This window comes from Perna viridis, chromosome 13 (genome assembly GCF_037379345.1).
Source record: "Perna viridis isolate PV_CMFRI_1.1 ecotype Kerala chromosome 13, ASM3737934v1, whole genome shotgun sequence".
NCBI classification, from domain to species: domain Eukaryota; kingdom Metazoa; phylum Mollusca; class Bivalvia; order Mytilida; family Mytilidae; genus Perna; species Perna viridis.
Window position 1 is genome coordinate 5,219,287 of NC_142457.1, and position 22,904 is coordinate 5,242,190.

Genomic DNA, 22,904 nt, shown 5'->3' on the forward strand with positions numbered 1-22,904 from the left:
TTAGGTAAGTGAAGGTATACATAAGTTTGTTCATATACTTCCAATGTACACAATGATTTAAAATTTTCAGAACTGGTGATAGGTCTGCTGTAAACATTGCTAGTGTAAAACAGTTGTCATATGTCTTAGCAAAATTTGCAGTTTACATTTGTATGTCTGTGAACTGGAACTTTATACCAAAAACTTCAAAAATACATGTGCATGTACTCTAACTATGGTTACTGGAATATGCAGTACAGTATAAATTAAACATTTCATACATGAAATTATGATATTTGTAATATAATAATACATGTATCAAGTTTGTTATTTACTTTACAGTGTGATATTAATTGCTCATAAATAAATCAACATACAGGGATGGATACAGATATTTTGAAATTGGGGGTCCAGACATCATTATAAATCATCAGGTAACTAGAAACCATACATGGAAGAAGCCCTAAAGCAATAGCATTAGTAAACTTTCCAGTTTCTGTATGTAGAAGTTTTGTCTACTACATGAAATGGCTTTAATTTATTGTTTTAAACTCACCACTTCAAACCACTTTAATGATCTTCCTGGTTATGAGGGGATGTTGTTTTAACAATGACCACCTGTCAGCCAGGTGAAAAGTAACCTATTCTACTCTTATTTATGTTACCTGTTATTAACAGTTATTGAAACAAAGATGTGCTCATGAAGTACACTGTACTACATTTTTTTAAAGTTTGTTCTGTTTTATTTAAGATAAATTTGATTTTTTTTATAGAAAGAAGTGTTTTTTTTTTCTTAATTAAGACAGCTGATAGAGATATTTTAAGAATAACATTTGAGAACACTAAAATATAATATATATTTATTGTATTAATTTTTATAATGTGGGAGAGATATTATAATGCTACAGAAATACTATTTGCACAATTGCAATCAATCAGTTCTGACTAGGTGGCTTAAAAACCAATAAAAACCTGGGACAATGATAACCTCTATTTTTGCCTGATTTTGCAGACAATTATATGTACATGTAAGAATATTTCTCATGCATATCGGTGAAACAATCATGCAGAAAAAATGAAAGAAATGCACATACATTATTGAAGGCAGACAGGTATAAAACACTCTGTTTAAGCGCAATAATGATTCATCATAAAAAGTGGTACTCATGGGGTATGGGTTCACAACCTTTTTGTTTTGGAAAGTAGAAAAGATGGATTTATATTCAAAGTGCATTTGTTATAAAGAAAGAGAAAATATTTCCTGTATTCATTACATCTCTTTATCCTTGACTTTCCATCTTGATTGGAATCTTAAATTGCTAAAATATATGAGGTACAACCAAAGATTTTTTTAGTTTAAAGATTTTTAAACTGCATAGTAATTTTGATAACAAGAGTTTGTATCCTTGTTTGAATTGAAAAATTCCTAGAGAAAGGTAATTATTTATTGTAAAAAAAGTGTATAGTTTTGACATTTTCAACTCAGGGTCTAATCTAAACAACGACAAGGACAAGCTTTAGTAAATTCTGTTTGAAAACTAACAATATTGACATATTTGTTCATTTAATCTATTACAAATCACTGTCAAAGAGAGCACAAACAAGGAGAATGGGTTGTTTGGCTCATTTCTGCCTTTAGATTAGGTCCTTGGTCAACCTAGCTCCCCATGTCCAAAGGATTCATTTCTACTTCACGCATCTCCAACCCGAAATTTCAAAGTGTGGATTTTTTCTTACTTTGAAAATCCATACAATATTGATAGTCAGTGATTCACAGTGGAGATAATATTTTTGAAGAAATGTTGGTTTAGGTGTAAAGTGTCAAGAAATTTGAGGACATAAACGTACACAGCCAGAAATACCAAAAACAATAAAAGAAAAGAAGATCCATAAATACATTAATAAACAAGCAGTATTTATATGCATTTCATTGAAACAGGTGGTTCTCTTTAAAATGACTAAGTTTTTTATCGTGTTTTTTGTAGCTTGAAATTTGGTTACATGAATATTTATGAGGTCTTCCTTGACTCAGTTCCTCAGCACTTTGATTTAATTAATATTTTTACACAACTCATAACGGTTGAGCAGCTTGAATGTAACTAAATTGAAAGTGGTATTTAGTTGAAAATGGGGGAATCCAAGACGTCTATTCATCGAGCTTCTCCTTTCATTCAATCAAGATAAGACCTCGCTTCTGTGTGCCAGTTGTGTCTTTAATATCAAGCTTTGATTCAGTAGATGAGATGGAAGATAATCACCTATCTAGGAATATCAAACCTACAGTTGACGCGACGCTGAGAAGAAAGGACAGTGTCAACGTTGAAGGACGTTATAAATGAAGTCTGCCATGTTGGAAAATAGGAAAATATCGGCAAAAGATGTGCTCAGTTGGTGCCGTGATGTCAATCGTCTGTTGAAACGCTATTCCATCAAACAGGTCAAATTAAGACTTTAATCACGGAAATTTCATTTTATCATTGTTTAACTACTGACTGGCCATTTATGTCGCCCTATAATGGCCGATCCGTGGTAAACAATGATTAAACAGAGTTTCCGTCATTTATTCTGATTGTAAAAGGACTAGTTTCTTCATATTTTTTAAAAGACGCAGCCTATAGAAACGTTACTTTCATGCGTCTGTGACGTTGGTCATATGTTTATCAAATTTTTACCACGGCTGTGGTCTAAAGACCTTTGAATCACGTCATATTAGAATACGCTGTCAATAAGTGTGTGCTGTAATTAGTAAGTACTTCAGTATAACAATTGCTGTCATGTATGTGATTTGTTAGGACTTTCTTTGTAGAGAGAAAATACTGTTTTAGAAGCTTACGAGGAGGTATAGCTTCAGCCTTTGTTCATGTCAAATTCACATACGTTTCATGGTCGCTATCACAATTTGACTGACGAATGTGAAATTTATATCTCAGATAGAACAAGATATTTTAAAAGTCATATTTACATTTAATACTCATTTGCAATATGATTGACGCCGCTTGCTTATCCTTTCGGAGCACCTGACGACACTCAAGATGTGTTTGTTTGTTTGTTGTAAATATTTTGTTTTTGTAGGGTTTCTTTCGGTGAAAATCATATTCCAGTGTAGTTTTTGTGTGCCGTACTTTATCTTTATTTTTTTACATACTTTATCACTATGTTGTCTATATGGTATACATATATCGTCTTGGTTTCAAGTAAATTAACATGTTTTTACGTTTTCGTCATATCATGCATGAACTATGAATTTAAGTTTCAATTCTCGCGACTAAAGTTCTCAATTGATAACCAACTGTAAAGTCATGGTGTTGAGTTAGTCTTTGTGTTTTATAAAAATCCCATGTGTCATTGAAACAAATTGTCTAATTTTGGCAGTGCGAGTTGAGGATGTGTTATCCTGAACATAAAGATCCAAAATTCATGAGAACATACAGGTTCCTTCTGATGTATTGTATATAAGGATGTTTGATTCGGTATTGTATATTTCTGAACATGAGATTGAATTTTAATTGTAGAAAAAATAGCCATATAAAGACCTAACGCTATACTACGCTTTGGCTCATTGTGCGTGTTTGTTTATTCATTTTTCTCCGGGTTTTTATGTCGTTTCCATTCTGTCATGCCGTTCAAAAGGAAATAAATGTACACTTATCAATGAAACAATTGTATTAAATAGAAAGTTAAAGCATTTGAGACATTTGTATTGAAAAGAAAACAGTTTAATCATTAACATCTACATGTACAGTGAAACTTGCCTAAAACGAACCCTGAATGATCCGAAAATATGTCTTAAACAAACATTTTTTAAATGCATCTTGGCAAACCGAGCACCTACCTACAAAAGACGTTATTCCAAATTGGAAAATCCGGAATTGTTTCGCAATTATAAAGCCCTAATGGAAAGAAAAATATGATAATTATTTATATAACAAAATTTTTCTCTGAAACGTTGTTGGTATTCCAAGAAGAAGATCATCGAAGCCAGATTTCTTTTTGTAGATAATAAGTTAGGCTTTAGGAATCTATTTGTTTTACTTTAAGTCCATAAAAAACGCTTTCCCGCGTGAAAACCTCCATTGCTCTTCATTGTCTGACCTGCCATTTTACCCAGAATAATTTTAACCGCTAATAATGAAAAGTATAAATTAATATAAATCGTGTATGTTATGATAGGCTACATTGTAATATTAGTACACATTGTGTTAGAACTACTCTAAATTATAAAATAACAAATCTTTTTCAAAAATGACTTTTTTTTTGTTGTGTTGGTTTTAATAAACGGTTAGAATTAAACACATAACAATGTATGTAAATGCTTTGTGTGTAAGTACTGATTTTAGATACAAAAGATGAACTCATTTTATGAAAACAACTAAATGGTGTATTAATTTAACAGGTTTTCCTACCCCTTCGTAGCCTGAACTAAGGCCGAATTAAGGAATATTATGTTTTTTAAATCATATTTGGGACCGGTTTGATCACTTTTCAACAGATGACTAAAATCTTCTTAGTAAAATTGTAAAATTATGGTTTCCAGTGAAAAAGATAATAATTCTAGTTCTAAGTGTCATGTTAAATTTAAAGACATTAAAATTGAATTTTAACATATATTTATATGTAAGAGAATGTATTTCAAAACCATGTCTTTTCCCATTTTTTTTTTCAAACGCTTTGAAATACCATGATGACCTAGAAGCAATAATAATATAAAAGTGAATGTACGCGTTTCTATAAGACGAGATGTGAGGGATGTATCATATACACAAATTTAAAATGAATTCATATAAATAACATGAACGGTAAAAAATAAATTAAAATCCAGCATATACATAAACCTCTGAAAGTCTTTGGTATTCATGGAAGACAAAATGTTTCTCAGAGCTTCTATATCTCTCAAACTCTTTACAGTATATAAGTTTTCACAAGCTGCCTGCAAACGCTCTGACAACTGAGACATATTCAAGTTTGATCACATGACATTAGTAGCACCTTCATTGTGTAAAATTCAAAAGTATGAAAGTGTTTCCTTATGGGTAATAATTCACAATGATTATTGTTGAGGATTATAATGACTGCATGAACATGTACTTAAACAATGAGTAGAAATTAAGTTTACAGTTTTTTATCACCATGGAAACAAACTTTAAGCTAAGGCAAAATAACAGGACTACCCATAAGAGAAAGACTAACATATTTTATCCCTACATACATTTTTAAACGCATGTACAATGCAAATGTGTTTTGGTTGCTTTGTTTTTCAATTTGCATTTGTTCCCATATGTATTCCTGGTCATTTGCAAGAGTGAACCTCCTCTTCAATAAAACACTTTTGACAACGGAACTGACAACACCATACGACTTCACACTTGCATGGTCTTGCCACAACTTTAGTTTGTACATTATAGCCTCGTCCACAACAAATGGCATTGCAGTTCCGATCTTTCAAACATTCCCGCGCTTTTGTCCCTTCGGAATATCTACTTTGTTTACAATAGCTCGGCGAATTGTCAATATGAATCATATCCATTCTCTTCGGCTGCATCTTATCAGAAACAGTGCTCATCTTTATAGATCGTCTTTTGTGCGCTGTTTTCCTGTTGGCGTGGTTATTGTCCGTTTCTACTTGTTCGGAATTCTCATACTTGTTCTTAAGTATCTCTCCAATGAGATTGAAGGGAGATAACTGGCGCCAACATGTCTGAACAGTACATGATCCAGAGACACCATGGCATTTACACTTCGTCTCAACGTGGTTTTTTACAACCTGGAAAAAATAAACAAAATCTATAGTGGCAATATGTGAATAAAACCAAAGGCAAGTCTTTATATTGAAATCGTTTTTTTTATAATTGTTTTAATTTTTTACATTGAAAACAATAAAAAAAAATTCAGAAGGTAAATTGTTCAATATTCTAATACAGTAATATTGTATTTTTGAAAGAGAATATAATTGTTTTTCAAAATTTTCCCGATGAAAACAATATCCTTACATGCACACAATTGTACGTATTCAAGAGTATATAAAACAGTATGCATTATAAAATACAAAATCCCGTTGATTAGTTCTACCAGAGTATGTCAAAAAAGCTGCGTATGGTAGCCCTGTTTCAATAAAAGGAATGAAGCCTCAAGAATAATATAGTTGTACTTCATCATTTCAAAATTTTACAGTCCATAACAAACGTTAACACAAAACTTCAGATATTTAAACATATCAATAATTGCCCTCATTTTGACAATGACAAACTACGTTCAATATGATTTTCTGAACAACTAGGATTGTTATTTGATTGCACCACTCCCTTTGCTGGGTAAAGGGATCACATTGTCTGACTGTCCGATTAATGTTCCAAACCCAAACTCCTCTAAATCTGCTGAATGGAATTTGTAAAAAAAAATTCACAACGTTTATATTATATTTAACCTCCTATTTATTTTCCATCTGAGTGACTAAGGGATCCCAGCGTTATGGGGGGGGGGGTAATCACCAAATGAGCTTTATACACAGTTATTCTTATATTCATTTGCAATATCGATAGGTTTAATTATGTACTAAGAGAAATCATTGGGAAGTCACAAAGCCAATGACTTGCGCTAGAGAAGTCTTTCAGTCAGGGACATGTGCTAAGAGAAGTCTTATCGCCAATGACTTGTCCTAAAAAAAATCACATCGCCATGGCTTGTGCTAAAAAAGTTATATAGCCAATTATTTGTCCTAAGAGATGTCTTATCGCCAATGACTTCTACTAAGAAAAGTCTTATCGCCAATGACATGTGCTAAGAGAAGTCTTTTAATCAATGACTTGTCCTGAGTCTTATAGCAAATAAAGTGTCATGACTTGTCCTAAAAGATGTCATCTCGCCAATGACTTGTAAAAAGAGATGTCATATCGCCATTGACTTGTAAAAAGAGATGTCGTATCGGCAATTACTTGTCCTAGGAGAAGTTATATCGCCAATGACGTGTGATAAGAGAAGTGTTGTCGTCAATGACATGTGCTTAGTACTACAGTATTCCTGTTTCTTTACGTAACAGAAAGACTAATTAAGACAACCAAGATTCCAGTGAAAATAAAAAGATAATATTCCAAGGATAAAGACCAGGCAGGGAAAACAGACACACACAACAAAGAACATGAAATAACCAAAATAACATGTACAAAGAAACAAAAAGTAAATGAGGCAACCTGGAATCCACTAAAACTGGGAGCATGGACCAGGTGTAACGGTTAGGTAAGCGTCCTCTGATTTTCTAGGAACACCTCGAGTTGCTAATAAAATATCTTGGCCGCGAATGCACCATGACAACCCATGAATTCATGAGGACCACCATAAAACTTTTGTAGTAACGACTTCAATCTTGTGCATGTAGCGACAAAATCCTGTTCCAGTAGCCTAACTGTAAGAAGTCAAGAACGATCCAATAAGTCCGCAAAGGTGGGGGTGTCATAACGTATGAGTAGTGATATGAAAATTCCATACGCAGGTTGAACTACACACATCAGATCGAACTATTTCTTTAGTCTATTTGTTCTTCGTGTGTCCAGTTTCACCTTGGCATTGAAACGTGTTAAGTAGCTGTCTTTGTAAGAATCACGCAAAATCTGAAAAAATGTGATACACCCCAAAAAAGGCTACATATTTTTATTTTTGTAATTAAGTTGTTTTATGTGTCTATACTATGAAATATATAATTATTCATTCAAATCTGCCTGCTCTTAGGAGATAATCGACACTGAAAATACAGTAGATTCTATTGTATTTGAGCGCCATTTACAGAGTTATCTCCCTTAATTTTGAAATCTACAATGCACTCTATGTGATTTTTATCTCCTAAGAACACGGGTTATATGAAAAGCCACATGTTTATTTCTGTTTACTATAACATTTCAAACAATATCAAAAATAAAAATATGTAGGCTTTTTACCCATGAATCACATTTTGCATGATCCTTAGCTGGAGTGCTACTTAACATCTGTTAACATTTTTACCGTGAAATGGAAACATTATTAGAAGTATACAGTGAAATAACATAACAGTTAAATTTCATCAATTTTCATTCCGGAAACAAGTTGAAAACAGCTATTTAAATTTTATTGATAATAAGTTTAATGTTTTCTCCTTATTTAACAAACTTTTAACTTTAATGGATGTATTTTAATCGAGTTTACATAATTCCTTATACACATAATGGGCAATTCTCTCCTGTATCGGTTTAAATTTAGACACGTAGGTCTAAGGTTAAGTTCTGCTCAGAATGAATGTTCGTGCCTTGCGATCTTTATGCAGGAAATGCATAATTTTGTGTTAAAATAAATTGGAAATAACGTAGAATCCCTAAACGTAGTGTCATACACCGAATTATTTTTACTTCCCGAATAATATCGTTACATGACCAAGACTGCCATGGGGTGCTACGTACATTCTTAGAGGATTGGTTACATGTATAACAGGTTTAAGCATTTGTAGTGATTTTTTTTCTTTTTTTCATTTTCATTTTAAAACTACATGTATATGTTAAAGTCAAAAGATATTATATTTGAACATAAAATAATATGCATAGAGAAAATACACTTACATGTACTATATGGAGCGCGTATGCTATTGAATAGATTGAGCATCTACATTTAAGACGCTGACATGAATAGTGCCTGGATGTTAAGAGAACTTGTCTTTAAAATATCGGTCGTTAGTGGTTAGCATACATTATGCCACTTTATCAATGGAACAAAGTGATGTTCCTAAATAGCACACATACAAATTAATTATTTATTTTTCAACAATGCTTGTTAGTCTCATTCTCGATTTATTTTTATCGGGAATTTCTACTGTTGAAAAGTATTGAAATCCAAAGACCGATCTGTGTTTTGATACTTCTGGTTATATCAATATGAAACACTGTTATCAAAATTGTCTGTTTTGTGTTATAACAAAATTTTACACTGTAAAAAATAAAAGCGTCATATTTTCATCATCGTATCTACGCCTTGTTAGTTCGTAGATTTAAGTCCTTTTTTTTCTCTAACCGCTTTGGAATGGAGTATGGGACCCAATCACGTATTACTAAATTCACTGGGTCACGCGGTGAGACTTACAGCTCTATTGTACAAATGGTTAAATTAAATATTAGGAACTGCATATTAATAAACATTTTTTTTTCAGAATATGTTTAGTATTAATCTGAATTTGGTATGTTTCTTTTTTATTGATATTTGCAAACAGTTTTTGAACAATTATATATCGCAGTGTTCGTATTTATTTTAAAAATGAAAACATGTTCTTGTCACGATTTATGTTATTTTTCTTCCTCTTTAAAAAAATACTGATAAAAGTGTGTAATAGCTGTGATAGCTATTACTGGCTCGTGACATTCAAAGTGCAACTTATTACCGAAGTGCACGGAATTATTTCACTTGACTGATTGGATAACCAATTAATTATAATGACAAATCGTACAAGTCCCGCACAAAATAAAATGGCGCTGAATTACATAGTTTCCGCCATTCAAAAGTGACTTTCCGTGATATGGACAATTAATTCGATGCATTTTCTTTATTTCTCGTGTCAAAGTATTGACACAAACATGTTTGGTGGAGGTTTGATTTTATTAATTATCCAATGATCGAGTTGATGTTCTACAGAATCAAATGAAACGCCAAGTACACGATTTTCTAACATCAATCAATATATTTACTACAAGCTCTCAGGTTCTACTTCTCTAGATATAAACAAATGTGTGTGTTTATGTGAACTCGTTCGTATAAAGATTTTTAATTCTTTCCTCCGTCTCAAGAGCAGTTGCAGATTTAAAACTTAAAGTACAAGTGGTAATTTAGCTTATAACAGTAGTATTACTGCCGCATGCAGAATAGTATTTATTTTGTTTAAACGAAAACATAGACGGAAATTTCGAACATATAAGCATGAAGAATTGAGTCGTACAAAGACAAATATGAAAATCATTTGAGGTGGAGTATACATAATAGTAAATTGGATTTAACGCTAAAATAGTTTTGGTTACGCTCTAATCATTAGAGGATTGAAAACTCACGTTAGTTTGTAATGCTGATGTCATCTATTTCTATCAGTGACAAAGTCAAGGAAATATTTTTTCGTTACAGAAATTTCAATTCAATAATATCTGATATAGTAATGTTTTATAATTAAAAGCTAGATAACACTATAAGATAGAAATTCTATAAAAAAAAATACCCCCAAACTCATCAACCGGCTGATAGAAATTCTAAAAAAAAAAATATCCCCAAACTCATCAACCGGCTGAGTAAATAAAAAACGTTATTTGCATGTTTCCATCCTCATATGTGGAATCAAGAGGGGTGTTTAATAAGTTCAATAAATCATCAAACAGCTTAGTAATCTAGCGCTGTAATATTTATACAAGTGAATTTAATTCACATTTTCAACACATAACTAGAAGAAAAAATTCTGCAATTTGATTGAAAAAATTAGGCAAAGTCATGAAAAATTCAATAAAAAAAAAACATAAAAAATAAGACCACAAATAAACAAGCTATGGTCGAGAAATCAGATAAAATGTTTGTTTCTGGTCCAAATGAGACCACTTACTCTTACTTGGCCCAAGTCACAACCCCAAACATCAATCTAGTCTTCCTTTTGGGGTATGGCACTTAGTGATACAATTGCAAAAGGATTCATTCACTAATAGTCAAGCCATTGTCTGGACATCCGGAAAATGTATGTTTCTCTCCCTTTCCCTTTTTTGGCTACTAATATTTGAAAAGTTCAAGACTAGTCTTTATCCCAAAAATCAATCCGAGTCTGACCATTATGGCAAAGAATATTGAGGAATAATGTCATAGACATTCCTATGTTTTTAATGGAGTTAAATTCCGTAAAATACTTGTTTTGACCCCTTTTTGGCCCCTAATTCTCAAACGATTGGGGTCATATCCCCCAAAATCAATACCAACTTTTCTTATGTGGTTTGAAACCTTGTACTCAAGTTATCGCACGAAAAACTAGTTGTCTACACGACGCTATTCTCGATAAAGACCAACATATTACATTGATTGTACTTGTACAAGAATATATCTCCTCCTCACGTCAAACTTTAAAAATAGCCTTCATTTTAAAATCCATTGTTCTCAAAACAGCCAAACATTCCAAGTCATGTTTATTCTGTATTAAAAGTATAAGCCCCTCAAACAAACCAAATATAATTGTAGAATTAAGAATACTTTAGGTTTTGAAGTCAGCGGTGGGTCGGATATTTCTGTCTTTCTGCAAACAATAAGAACATTACTGATTGGGCTGATAAAGTAACATTTGAAATTACAACCTCGCCATTATGTAATTGTTGATAATTATACCAAACTTTATAGCCAGATTCTGTTTCATCTCTTCATTGAACTTTTCTAATTTCTCTTGTATAGTTTTAAATATATATTTCACTGTGATTTGGTCCGGTATCCATGATAACAATCATATCTAACCAAATTTATGACTGCCACAGTAAGATTTGAATTTGACATTGAACAAATCGGATTGGATCGAACGATCTGTTATCCCGTCATTGTGTTGTAATTATACATAATTATCTTTTAAGTTACCGATCAGATACACACAGCATCTTATATTTCAAAAGACTTTCAATATTTTGATACCCCATTAAGAAACTTTTGACATTCGAATTATTTCATTCACGTTTACTAAATACTGTAAGGACCGGGACCATGTGCAACCAATGATTTATATCATTTAACTCCTTAGTGAAAGGTACAATGTACCTGTAAAATGCGAATAGAAATGGATCGAGCCGAAATGAAACATATCGAAACAAAATGGAATCTAAAATAAACGAAAGAAAACGAAATCACGAAATGAATTACCTTCCAATCAAAATCTACGAATAAAATCAAGCAAACAAATAGGAAAAGCAGGCAAGGTTACAGAAGTTTTGTTTTGCCTAGTTACTCATGGAAAGTGTAATTTTGCCGATAAAACATCGTTCTGGGTGTACTCTATTCGTTGCATGTTCGTTCGTATCTGCTTCGAAACATCACCTGTTCATTTGACAGGTGATGTTATTTTTTCTTTTTTTTTATTTCAATTCATTAGCACTTCATTCGCTCAATTCGTTATAGTGTAAAGGGACCTTTAAATCCATTAAATCTACCGTAACGCCAGAAACAGTCCATTAAGATTTTGTAGCCAAGATGCACTACTAATAGCGAAGGATATTTTGTCATATTTCAGAATTGGTTGAATTCCATTGCAAATTCCCACCCCATTTTTTCCTATTTGCCTTGCCAGACAATGCTTACTAATGAAACTCACGGACCCCAAGTTTATTATATACGGTCTCCATAAACCGAAAGTCGTTACACAGGAAGTTGTGCCATTGAAAAACTTGAGTGACGGACGGATAAAGGTAACATTCTTTTCTTCAACGAGGGGTATAAAACGTCAAAGACGGTTTGAACAATTCATGCAAACTTCCACTCTCCATAACGGTGCTACCTTTAGATATTGACAAGAGTTTTCGTTCATTTATGTAAAACTAAAATGTTCGGATCTGAGTGATTTGGAAGGACCGAAATATTTGTTTTCTCATCTACAAGATCAATTATATTTTCAAATAAGGCTGAGTCATTTACTTTAAGAAATCTTCCAAGCACCCTTTAAAATATTAAAGAACCTTAGTGAGCGCGTTCAAATACCCTACGCGTCCCAATGTTGGATACTTAAGTAAATTTGTTCGTAAGAGAAATACATGTAGAAGGACCCGATAAAAAGGGAATAAGAGTGTTTTTCCCAGGCTTTAGACCTTTATCTTCTAACTAAATTCTGTTACTCGGAATGGTAGTTTCAAACTTCAGACTGTGATTTCTTTGAGTTAATCCAAAGTAAATGTCATCATAGCGGAACAAAACGTACACTTGACCGGTAACTTATCATGGTGAACTTATATACCAAAAATCATGTCATATCTGTAAGCGTTTAGAAAAAAGTCCGAAAAACGGTTATCTCTGTGAATTTAGCTAAGTTCAAGGCCTGTAACTTCCGTAAAAATCATCGGAGCGGAACCAACTACAAACTTATCTTGTAACTTATCATGGTGACTTTATATATAAAAAATCATATCAATATCTGCAAGCATTTAGAAAACGTTTTTTTCTGTGAATTTGGCTAAGTTCAAGGCCCGTAGTTTTAGTAAAAATCATCAGAGCAGAACGAAACGTAAACTTGACTTGCAACTTAACATAGTAAACTTTTATACCAAAAATCATGTCTGCAAGCGTTTAAAAAAGGTCCGGAAAACTAAAGATGGACTGACGGACTGACTGACGGACGGACGGCACGACGGACGGACTGACGGATTAAAAACATTAAATCCTTCGCAATTTGGTTGCGTGGGTTATAAAAATGATCGACCCCTTCATTAAACAAATGGAATAAATGGTGCTTCAGACATATTTACTTTTACCTAAGGCAATTAAACGTCATTAATACTTCTGCTTAATATATATCAGTTTGTTATATTAACATTCAATTCATCACATTTTTTAACATCAGATGTGATCTGATTGCAGTTCACCTACATTTACATGAAAACGAGATTCGCATACAGTGGTCACGGGTCAAGGAAAATCCCCAGATGCAAACTGACAAACATAAGAAGAAGATGCATCACACACGTGCTTTCATAGTTTGATTTAGTTCATCTAGAGATCAAAGATCATCATCTAATTGTAAACAAGTGAACAATTCTATTTTTCATTTTGATATCAAATATAGATTCTGAAATATGTAAAATGTCATCAATTTTTGCACAGGATTAGAATTTTGTCATAATTTCAACAATTATTTATATAACATGAGAATTTCAATACGTTGAACTTCTAAAGTTATGAAACGTGTGTTATGGATTTCATCTATGCGTTGTCTTAAAATATTTATTTTGCTTGTCATTAGAAGCGTCTCAAAAAACGATATTACATGTACATGAAGAAATTTTCTATAAAAAAATACCGAACTGATAAACTGTAGGCAATAGTCTAAAGAGAATTAGGCAAAAGGGAAAGTCCGCATAAAAAATGGCAGTAGCAACTGGAAAACTGGACCATTGGAAACAACCACAATGGACATGACTTTGTACAGGTATTCCGAATGGAAATGGTGGGAAAAGAGTCAAACTGGGTTTTATAGCGCGCTAAATCCCCGCTTCGTCTACGATGAATCAACAGCATGCAAAGATAAACTGCTTATATAACACTTTGTCAGGAAGGGCATTCCAATAACCATCCCATCTGAACTTATTCCTACGTGTCCCTGTAAAAACATACCCATGAAGGAGGCATTATCATTTTTCGTCTCAATATGGCTTCAGCTTTACCAGTACATCGTATTCGCACTTGAAGCAGAGAGGCATTAGAACAAATACGTTCCATATGACAAATCAACAAATTAAATGGGAGACGAATCTTTTGTTAATTTACGCAATTTATCTTGACGAAGTTCTACAGTGACTAATCTGACTTAAATAATTGAAGCTAAAAATACAGAGACGGTAAAAGCATAAAAATACCAACATGTAGGTAGGTACAGTCACTGGTGGTTACACCTAATACAGATTGTTATATGTTGCGGGCAGGTGGCTCAATCTTTCTATGAATTCATCTTTACAAATGCCATCTTAAAATAATGAGATAGTATTTTGTTTTTGCTTTTTAGTCCTAGTTATATCTACTATATCGTTATGGCTAACTACAGCCTTTGTCATTTGTTTACGGTAAATGTACTATGGTGTATGAAAAATATTTGAATAACTTCGAGGGAATAAAATATTAAAAAAAAACAGGGAAAAGCGGAAAACATACATAACACGGAGTATAGATGAAACACACGGATTCCGCCAAATCCAAAAAACAAGCAGGTCATATAATCATTAAAACTGCAAGAATAAGTTTTGTGACAGCTATAGAACGAAGTCGATTTTGCGATATGTTGGCTTGGCAAAAGGGGTCTTACAAAATGCAGTACCGTGACGAATAGATACACAAAGCCGTAACCACAGTGACAGCAGGTGAATCTTGTAGACATTTGTATAATTATACAAATTACTCATGAACATTGATTAATTTACACAGTAGCCTTGACTTGACCGAATTATTTACAACTGAGAGAGAAATTGATGGAAATTGTGCATCTGTAACAAATTTGATTATTTTTATAATAGATGTCATTCGTTGATTTGTTTCTGTATTATCATTAACAAAAACAATTGTTATGGCCGTGCGAAAGAGGCCGGGCAAATGATGCAATGGACTTAAATTATACAAATTTAACCCATGACCTTAAAACTTGAATTCAGTCTGACATGAAATGATATGCTGTGCAAATGACATGGTGCAAATGGGGAAGTTTAAAATACGGGACAACTCGACCCGTAACCTATGACGTCATATAACTTACGAACTCCGTCCAAAAACATATGGTAGCCTAAATCTCCCTCCCACTTATATTTTGGAAGTACCTTCCAAAATCTCTGAATCTCCATTTGGTTCAAACTGTTTTGCCATGTGATGTGCATGATTTACTCTAATTTCCAGGTTTCTTTGCTTCTATGGGAATTCCAAGTCCCCATACAAATTCATCAGTTTATAATTCTAATCATAAGATTTTTCATGCCTATTGCCGTTTTTGATTGGTCGAGAACGTCTTTGCCAGAAAGTTTATACTTGCATGAACTTCTTCAAATCGATCGTACATGCATGAAGGCCGGTCTGATTGAAACCAAAATGACGACTGTGTAGTGGCAACGAACTAAACGGCATAATATAGCCTTAAGAATAGTTTATTACATCCACATTGATTTTACCGGTACAGTTTGTTTACAAAGAGTAATTTCCAGCTCGGGGAAAGAAACTTACAAATGCTTAAAATCTAACTACAAGTAAATTCGCCCCAAAATTAAATTGTCCCAGAACTAGATTCTATAAATATATTTACCGGTTCAACACATTTAAAAAAAAAAGAGAAAAAAAATCCCAAATTTCGGGATAGAATTATTAGGATCAAACAGCTTATTCGGTCGTTCATGGATGTAGGAACGGATGGGAGCTCCGAGATCCGTTCATACATGAACGACAGAAATAGCTGCTTAATCCTATAATAAAATATTTTAAGAGTGTGTTTCATTTAGTTCATAATTATTTGAATTGTCTATAACAAAATAAAAAAAAATAATAATAAACTATTTCCCAATCGTTCAAATCGGAAAAGTATTTTAATGAGGACTTTGTCTAATATTCATTGACTGATGAAATGTCATAACCAATGACTGATTGTACATTCTCCAGTGCGGAACTATAAAAAATGGAAGTACTTAATAAAGGATAGGTCATTTGTCTCGGTATTCTAAGAAATGCTCTTCTTTGATCGATAATAAATAGTACAGGAGATCGGTTTTGATGATTGATACACTGTTGTGTTGGAGCATGTATAAAAGCATGAAGTCCAAGCTTCTCCATGCAGACCCGGCATACCTATCTCTGTTGTGTGGATAAAATATGACAGTTACTGAGTCATTAGAAATTTGGACTTAGAATATCATTCTTTAGATTTTGCTTCCACTAATTTTTATGTTTATATGTTTTTTGTTTTTGTTTTTTTTTTGTTTTTCTTTTTCTAGGGGGGGGGGGTTGATCATCGAATGGAATCATACTTCATTATTGCTCTACACAGTGATTGGATAACTAAATGCTCAATAATTCACAATCCGCCATCTATCCATCTATTCCAAACTAACTACGTACCTTAATTCCTAAATTACTATTGTGTCGATTCACTCTCGCTAATACATCTTTCCCATGGCGCTTGGCTCTCCTTAAAAATCGTCTCGTAAATTTGAGTCCGAATTTTATATTGTCCCCACATCCGCCCCATCGCCATGCCTCCTCGTTCCTTAAATGTTTTGATTCATCACACGTGCATCGGTCCAGACGACCCGTACTGCACGAGCGGGAAATTGAATGAACAAGCCCAGCAGACGATACTGCATATAGGAATGATGTTTCCTTAAAACCTGAAAAAAATATTAAAAACAAAAATTACTACAACACCGTATGAGACAAGCTAAAGAATTTAAAACTAAGAATACTTTGTCCTTTCTACGAACTATTTGAGAATGAAAGAATGGACAACTACAGTGTCAGAAGATCAAGGGACAAAAAAGTTTCAAGGTTTTCAAAAACGTTAAAAAAATAAATAGTTTAATATGATGAAGGTGAAACCTTTTAACGCTCCCGAAGAAACATTAATTAAAAACAACTTTGATAATTTTTGTCAGCTCTGATTTGATATTTTATACTTATAACCTTCAAGTATGGCAAATTTGTAATGATATATATATGTCCTAAAGCATTGTACTGATTGTCGTGGTCTGATATGTCTATTGGCTGAAATGTCCGGCATTCATAAGGAATTATTGGTTGTCATGGTCCGAAATGTCTTTGGATCGAATTGTCCGGCACTGGTTAACATTATGGTTCTTACATTTGCAAAATGTCTTCAAAGATTTCTTTTGTTGCATTTAGTTTCGCTTCATTCTGTTCCATTTTGTATAGTTAAATTATGTTTTTATAACGATTTGATTCATTTTATCGAATTGATTTGTTTCGATTCTTTCTTTTATCGATTATTTTCGTTTCGTTTTGGTTCGTTTTCGTTTTGCAATTTTTATGACCCGAGAATTATGGGTAATATTGATTACGTAATTTTCGTAAACATCTGGACGCCATACTGCACACTATAATGCCAACCCTATCTTGGAAATCTATGATTCGATTTGTATTTAACTATCGAAACTAGCAAATATTTTTCGAGACTGGTTTGGCTCTCAATCACACATTTACAAGTATACGCAAATGAAGCTTGCCATTATGCTGTTTTTCAGCTTCCAAAAATGCAGGTACAAACCGGATATTGATGCTTTTTCTTGGCATAAGTATACAGAACCAAGTTGATAATACAACCATAAACGCTCCTTTTGGGAGCGTATCATGCCGAGGCCTCTGTTAATGAAATGCTTTTGACGAACGGAATACATGTACATGTTAATTTGCTTTATGTGGTCCAAAACAATATCGCCAGATCAGGTGAAACGACAACTGTATTTTAAAAGACAAGCGCTTACTTTATATGTCAAGGACAAAGTCAGTTGTATTGGACAACATGCACTATCCTTCGATGCAAGCTAAATAGACTGACAATTTTTGTTTTTGTTTTTTTGTTTTGCTTAAGTGCTTCACACTTCATAAACTCGACCACATGGATTTTTTACCAACATTTACATACAGAACAAGTGAAAATTGTCAGTGTCATCGTAGAATCATTTCAATTAATAGCACTGGTATTGGAGTTTTGAAGTTCACTGCAACGTCAGGGGCGTAGCTAGGCCTGTTTTAGTTGTACGCAAAATTACGGCGAGGGGTCTTGGTGGGGTCGCTCAAGGCCCCCAGTGAGTCCGGCAAGGCAAAGCCCTGAGGAAAACTCCTGAATTTTAACGATTTTGGAGCCAGTTTTTCAGAGCCTATACTACGTTCATGGTATGCATATGTGATAAAACGTAAACGTATGTATACGGAAAAGTACAAAATTTCCTGAATTGATGGTTTTGATATCACGAATTACTTTATGGTGTATATTGGAGTATCATTATGTATTAAAAAGGATTTGTCATTGCATAAAACCTTTATTTCATCTTTAAAATGTGTGTTTTTATTTTTGTTACTTTTTCCGAAAGTAAGCAACTGCGTATTTGCGTATAGGCAGCTACGCCCCTGAACGTGCAATGCAGGCGAGATTTGGTGAAAATGTCCATTTATATCATCGAATGATTTTAAATACCATTATCTAAGAACATGGTGAAAATATAAATATAAAGCGAAAATTTCATTATAGCAGAAAACCTTTACCACTACAATTTTCATTGTACGGTCTTATGTTTTACAAATAAGACTGCAAAATATTTAACATACAATTTAGCAATATTAGTTTGAAATTAGATTGTAAGATCTTCTCATATTGTCCCTGAAATTTCCCACCGTATCCCTTCTATACCGAGACTGGGGTGGTCCATGGTGGAAACACTTTGTAAAACAGCATACTTGTTTTCCCATTAGTAATACCATCTATTTCATGGACCACATGCAAAATACATTCAATTCTGTTTGAGTTATTTCACTTGTTTAGTTATGAATACATTCGAAATCCAAATGGCATTCAGAATAACTCCCATTCTTTTGTTCAACATCTGCTATCGGGGCTAATGTGATGCTTGTCAGCTATAATCTGACAATTACAAGCATTTATTCATATTTAACCATCAAAATATTTCAATAATAATGTATTTGTACCACCGCTTTATTCCCCATAATCCCACTTAATCGTTTAATAATATCAGAAACTTGCCGTACCTTAAAATCCGGAATAAGAGGTGCAACGACTATAAAATGATGAGGCGAATTTGTAATGTACTGCACTTGATAATCTTTGTTGAGTACCCTTGAGTCACCGGCGTTTGTCGTTAAAGTGTGCATGCATAATACTGAACAATTTAGCAATAAAACAATCATACATTTTCTTGTTTAAATTGCATGACGAAAGAGATAGCTTCTTTTTGTTTTACATGTATATAAGGGATATGAATTAAGTAGCAGTCTTTGTAAAAATCATGCAAATTCTATAATTTATGTAATACCCCCAAAAAATGCTACACATTTTTATTTTTGTAATTAAGTTGCTTTATAGGTCTATATGATGAAATGTATCCATTCCAATCTGTCTGTTCTCAGGAAATTATTCACATTGAAAATCCAACAGTTTCTATTTTATTTTAGTGTCATTCACAGAGATACAATGTACCTCCTAAAATTTTGAAATTTTACATTACAGTCTATATATATTTTTATCTCCTAAGAACAAGGATTGCATGAAACGCCACATGTTAATTTCTGTATACTATAACATTTTAAAACAAAATAATAAAAAATAAAAATATGAAGAGTTTCCTACCATGATTCACATTTTGCATAATTCTGATCTGGAGTACTACTTAACGAGCGATATTTCAATTTTAGACAGGTGTAACCTGTAGGAGGATACAGTTGAGTAAATCGATATTTTATTTTATATGTAGTTTTACATTAACTAAGAATTTTTTTATTCGCAATTTACCAAAATTTTATGAACATTTTGGTTTTGTCATAAATACGAAACAATTCCTTGCTTTGCTTTACAAATTAACTTCCGGTCAGGCTGAAATTGATCTACCAATGCTTCTAAGTATTGATGACCGTTATAAGGACAGTATCCTGCATTTGTATAAATAAAAAATCAAAATATTAAAACTTGAAATGTCTCAACTCTGCCGATGCATCTTTCCGTCAAAAAATACTTAAAGTTTTCTGTAACTGATTCTACCAGAGCGGGTCTTTAGTCTTTACAAAAAAAAATTTAAATGGAAGTCCCCGTTTTTATGAATACTTTGTACTGTTTCAGAAACTATATGTAGATATTCGTGTGTATTGAATAATTGCCTAAGAATGTAAATAATTGAATATGAAGGTTTTATTATGTACAAAATGAATAAAACAATAAACAAGACAACTTGATTCAGAACGATAAAAAACAATGCAATAATGTGTACTATTCTAGTCTTTTAACAGAAGAATTATAGCAATGACAAAAACGCACAGAATTCCAAGAGGTAGCATAAAGACCATACTGACAGCTTACTTGTACACGTATTTAATTAACAATTGTTTCTAAATGTTACTATTTTTTTTTAAATTTAGCTTGCATTTCGCATTATTTTCTATTTTAATTGGCTTCCTGCTACGTTTGTTCGTCAATTTTGTTTGTTTGAAAACGAACAGTTTTGCAGTGATCATTTATTCGTAATAACATCACTGAATAAAGCTAACGCAGATGTTATGCATCACATATGCACAAAAAATAAAATAATATAAACAGGAACTATATGTGTGAACTACAAAGGGGAGAAATCAGAGGGAAATTACTTTTAGCATTGCTCATAAAAGGATACCCCCGCGTCTCTTTGTCATGTCCCCCGCACCTCTGTGGCATGTCCCCCGCACCTCTATGTCATGTCCCCTGCACCTATGTGTCATGCCCACTGCACTTCTGTGTTATGTCCCCTGCACCTCTATGTCATGTCCCCTGCACCTCTATGTCATGTCCCCTGCACCTCTTTGTCATGCCCCCGACACCTCTATGTCATGTCACCACACCTCTGTGTCATGCCCCCTGCACATCTTTTTCATGTCCCCCGCACCTCTTTGTCATGCCCCCATACCTCTATGTCATGTCCCCACACCTCTGTGTCATGCCCCCTGCACATCTTTGTCATGTCCCCCGCACCTCTGTGTCATTTCGCCTATACCTCAGTGTCATGTCCCCTGCACCTCTTTGTCATGTCCCCCACACCTCTGTGGCATGTCCCCCACACCTCTATGTCATGTCCCCACACCTCTGTGTCATGCCCCCTGCACATCTTTGTCATGTCCCCCACACCTCTATGCCATGCCCCCGCACCTCTGTGTTATTTCACCCGCACCTCTATGTCATGTCACCCGCAGCTCTGTGTCATGTCCCCACACCTCTATGTCATGTCCATCACACATCTGGGTCATGTCCACAACCCTTCTTTTTCATGCTTCCCACACCTCTGTATCATGTCTTCCGCACCTCTGGGTCATGTCCACCGCACCTCTGTGTGATGCCACCCGTACCTCTATGATTGTCATGTCACCCACACCTCTAAGTCATGACCCTAGCACATTTTTGTCATGTTCTCTATATCATGCCAATGTGTCGTGTCCCCACACATATGTGTCATGTCTCTCGCGCATCTGTATCGTAAAAGTGCAAAAATAATTTCTGAACTTTCTGTTTGATCTGAAGTTATAATATAAACCCAAATCGTGTTCAGATCGGAAGGTGTACATAACCAAAATACAATGGGTATCTATTAGAGATAACGGTGAAGTCAAAGTCAAATACTAAAGGAAAAACAATGGTCATTCGGTACCAAAATTCAAGTATTAGAGAAACAGCAGTCGTTTTCGAAATATCAAAGTGCTTTATACTGAAGCTTCATTAAGATTTACTCAGTGAATTAGGAGGATTCTCAAGATACAAAATGGATGCTTTAGGTACTAAATAGATGTAAACTCTTATATTGGAACAAGGAACCAAAGTCCCTAACTCTGAAATAACTTTTTAACTGGGCAAAATACAATTGAAACACAAAACTCGCAACTCAGAAGCGGACGGATTACCAAGATCTAACAAAACGTGATTCATCTTGCGACAAAATGAACGAGACATTCCGAAGAAATTATCGCAATGATAATTGTGTGATGCATCGGGATTTTCATTACATTGTTATATCTATAATTCATTCATATTCTACATTTTTGTCTCATTCTTATGCACAACACCATGAACAGCAGGTGTCTGAAGGATGCACAGGGAACATACATCTAAATATTAATAAATGTGTTATGATTTAAGCCGTAAGGTGCGTTGAACTGGAATTAGGTCATAAGTACTCAATCAACCCTACATATGTCTATATACTGACCAGCAATTTGACCTTACTCAGAATATAACGCATAAAATGACGATGTTCATTTGACAGAGTTGGTCTTCCAATAATTAAATGAAAAATGCCTAATTGACCTAGATACATACATATACATGTAACTGTACAATTTACAACTGGCAAATAGGTTTAAACTTCCGATTCGAATGCTTTTAGAATGAGCACCAATTATTCAGTTGCATACCTTTGATTACGGGAACTCTATCCCCTGAACATCATCATTGTATGCACTGTACCAACAGACGACCAATTCCA

At 33.7% G+C, this 22,904-nt stretch overlaps 1 protein-coding gene across 2 annotated transcripts in view; it reads right to left on the reverse strand.

Moving 5' to 3' along the window:
• Positions 1-3,624: 3,624 nt before the first annotated feature.
• The window catches only part of LOC148599347 (protein Wnt-9a-like), a 42,866-nt gene continuing 23,586 nt past the window's right edge, over positions 3,625-22,904 (reverse strand). For both annotated transcript variants that reach the window (XM_088557762.1, XM_088557763.1), the window contains exons 3-4: positions 16,777-17,045; positions 3,625-5,740 (exon numbers count right to left, since the gene is read on the reverse strand). In XM_088557762.1, the coding sequence (XP_088413888.1) occupies positions 5,267-5,740; positions 16,777-17,045 (743 nt within the window). In that variant the 3' untranslated portion in view covers positions 3,625-5,266. The remainder of the gene's footprint in view (positions 5,741-16,776; positions 17,046-22,904) is intronic.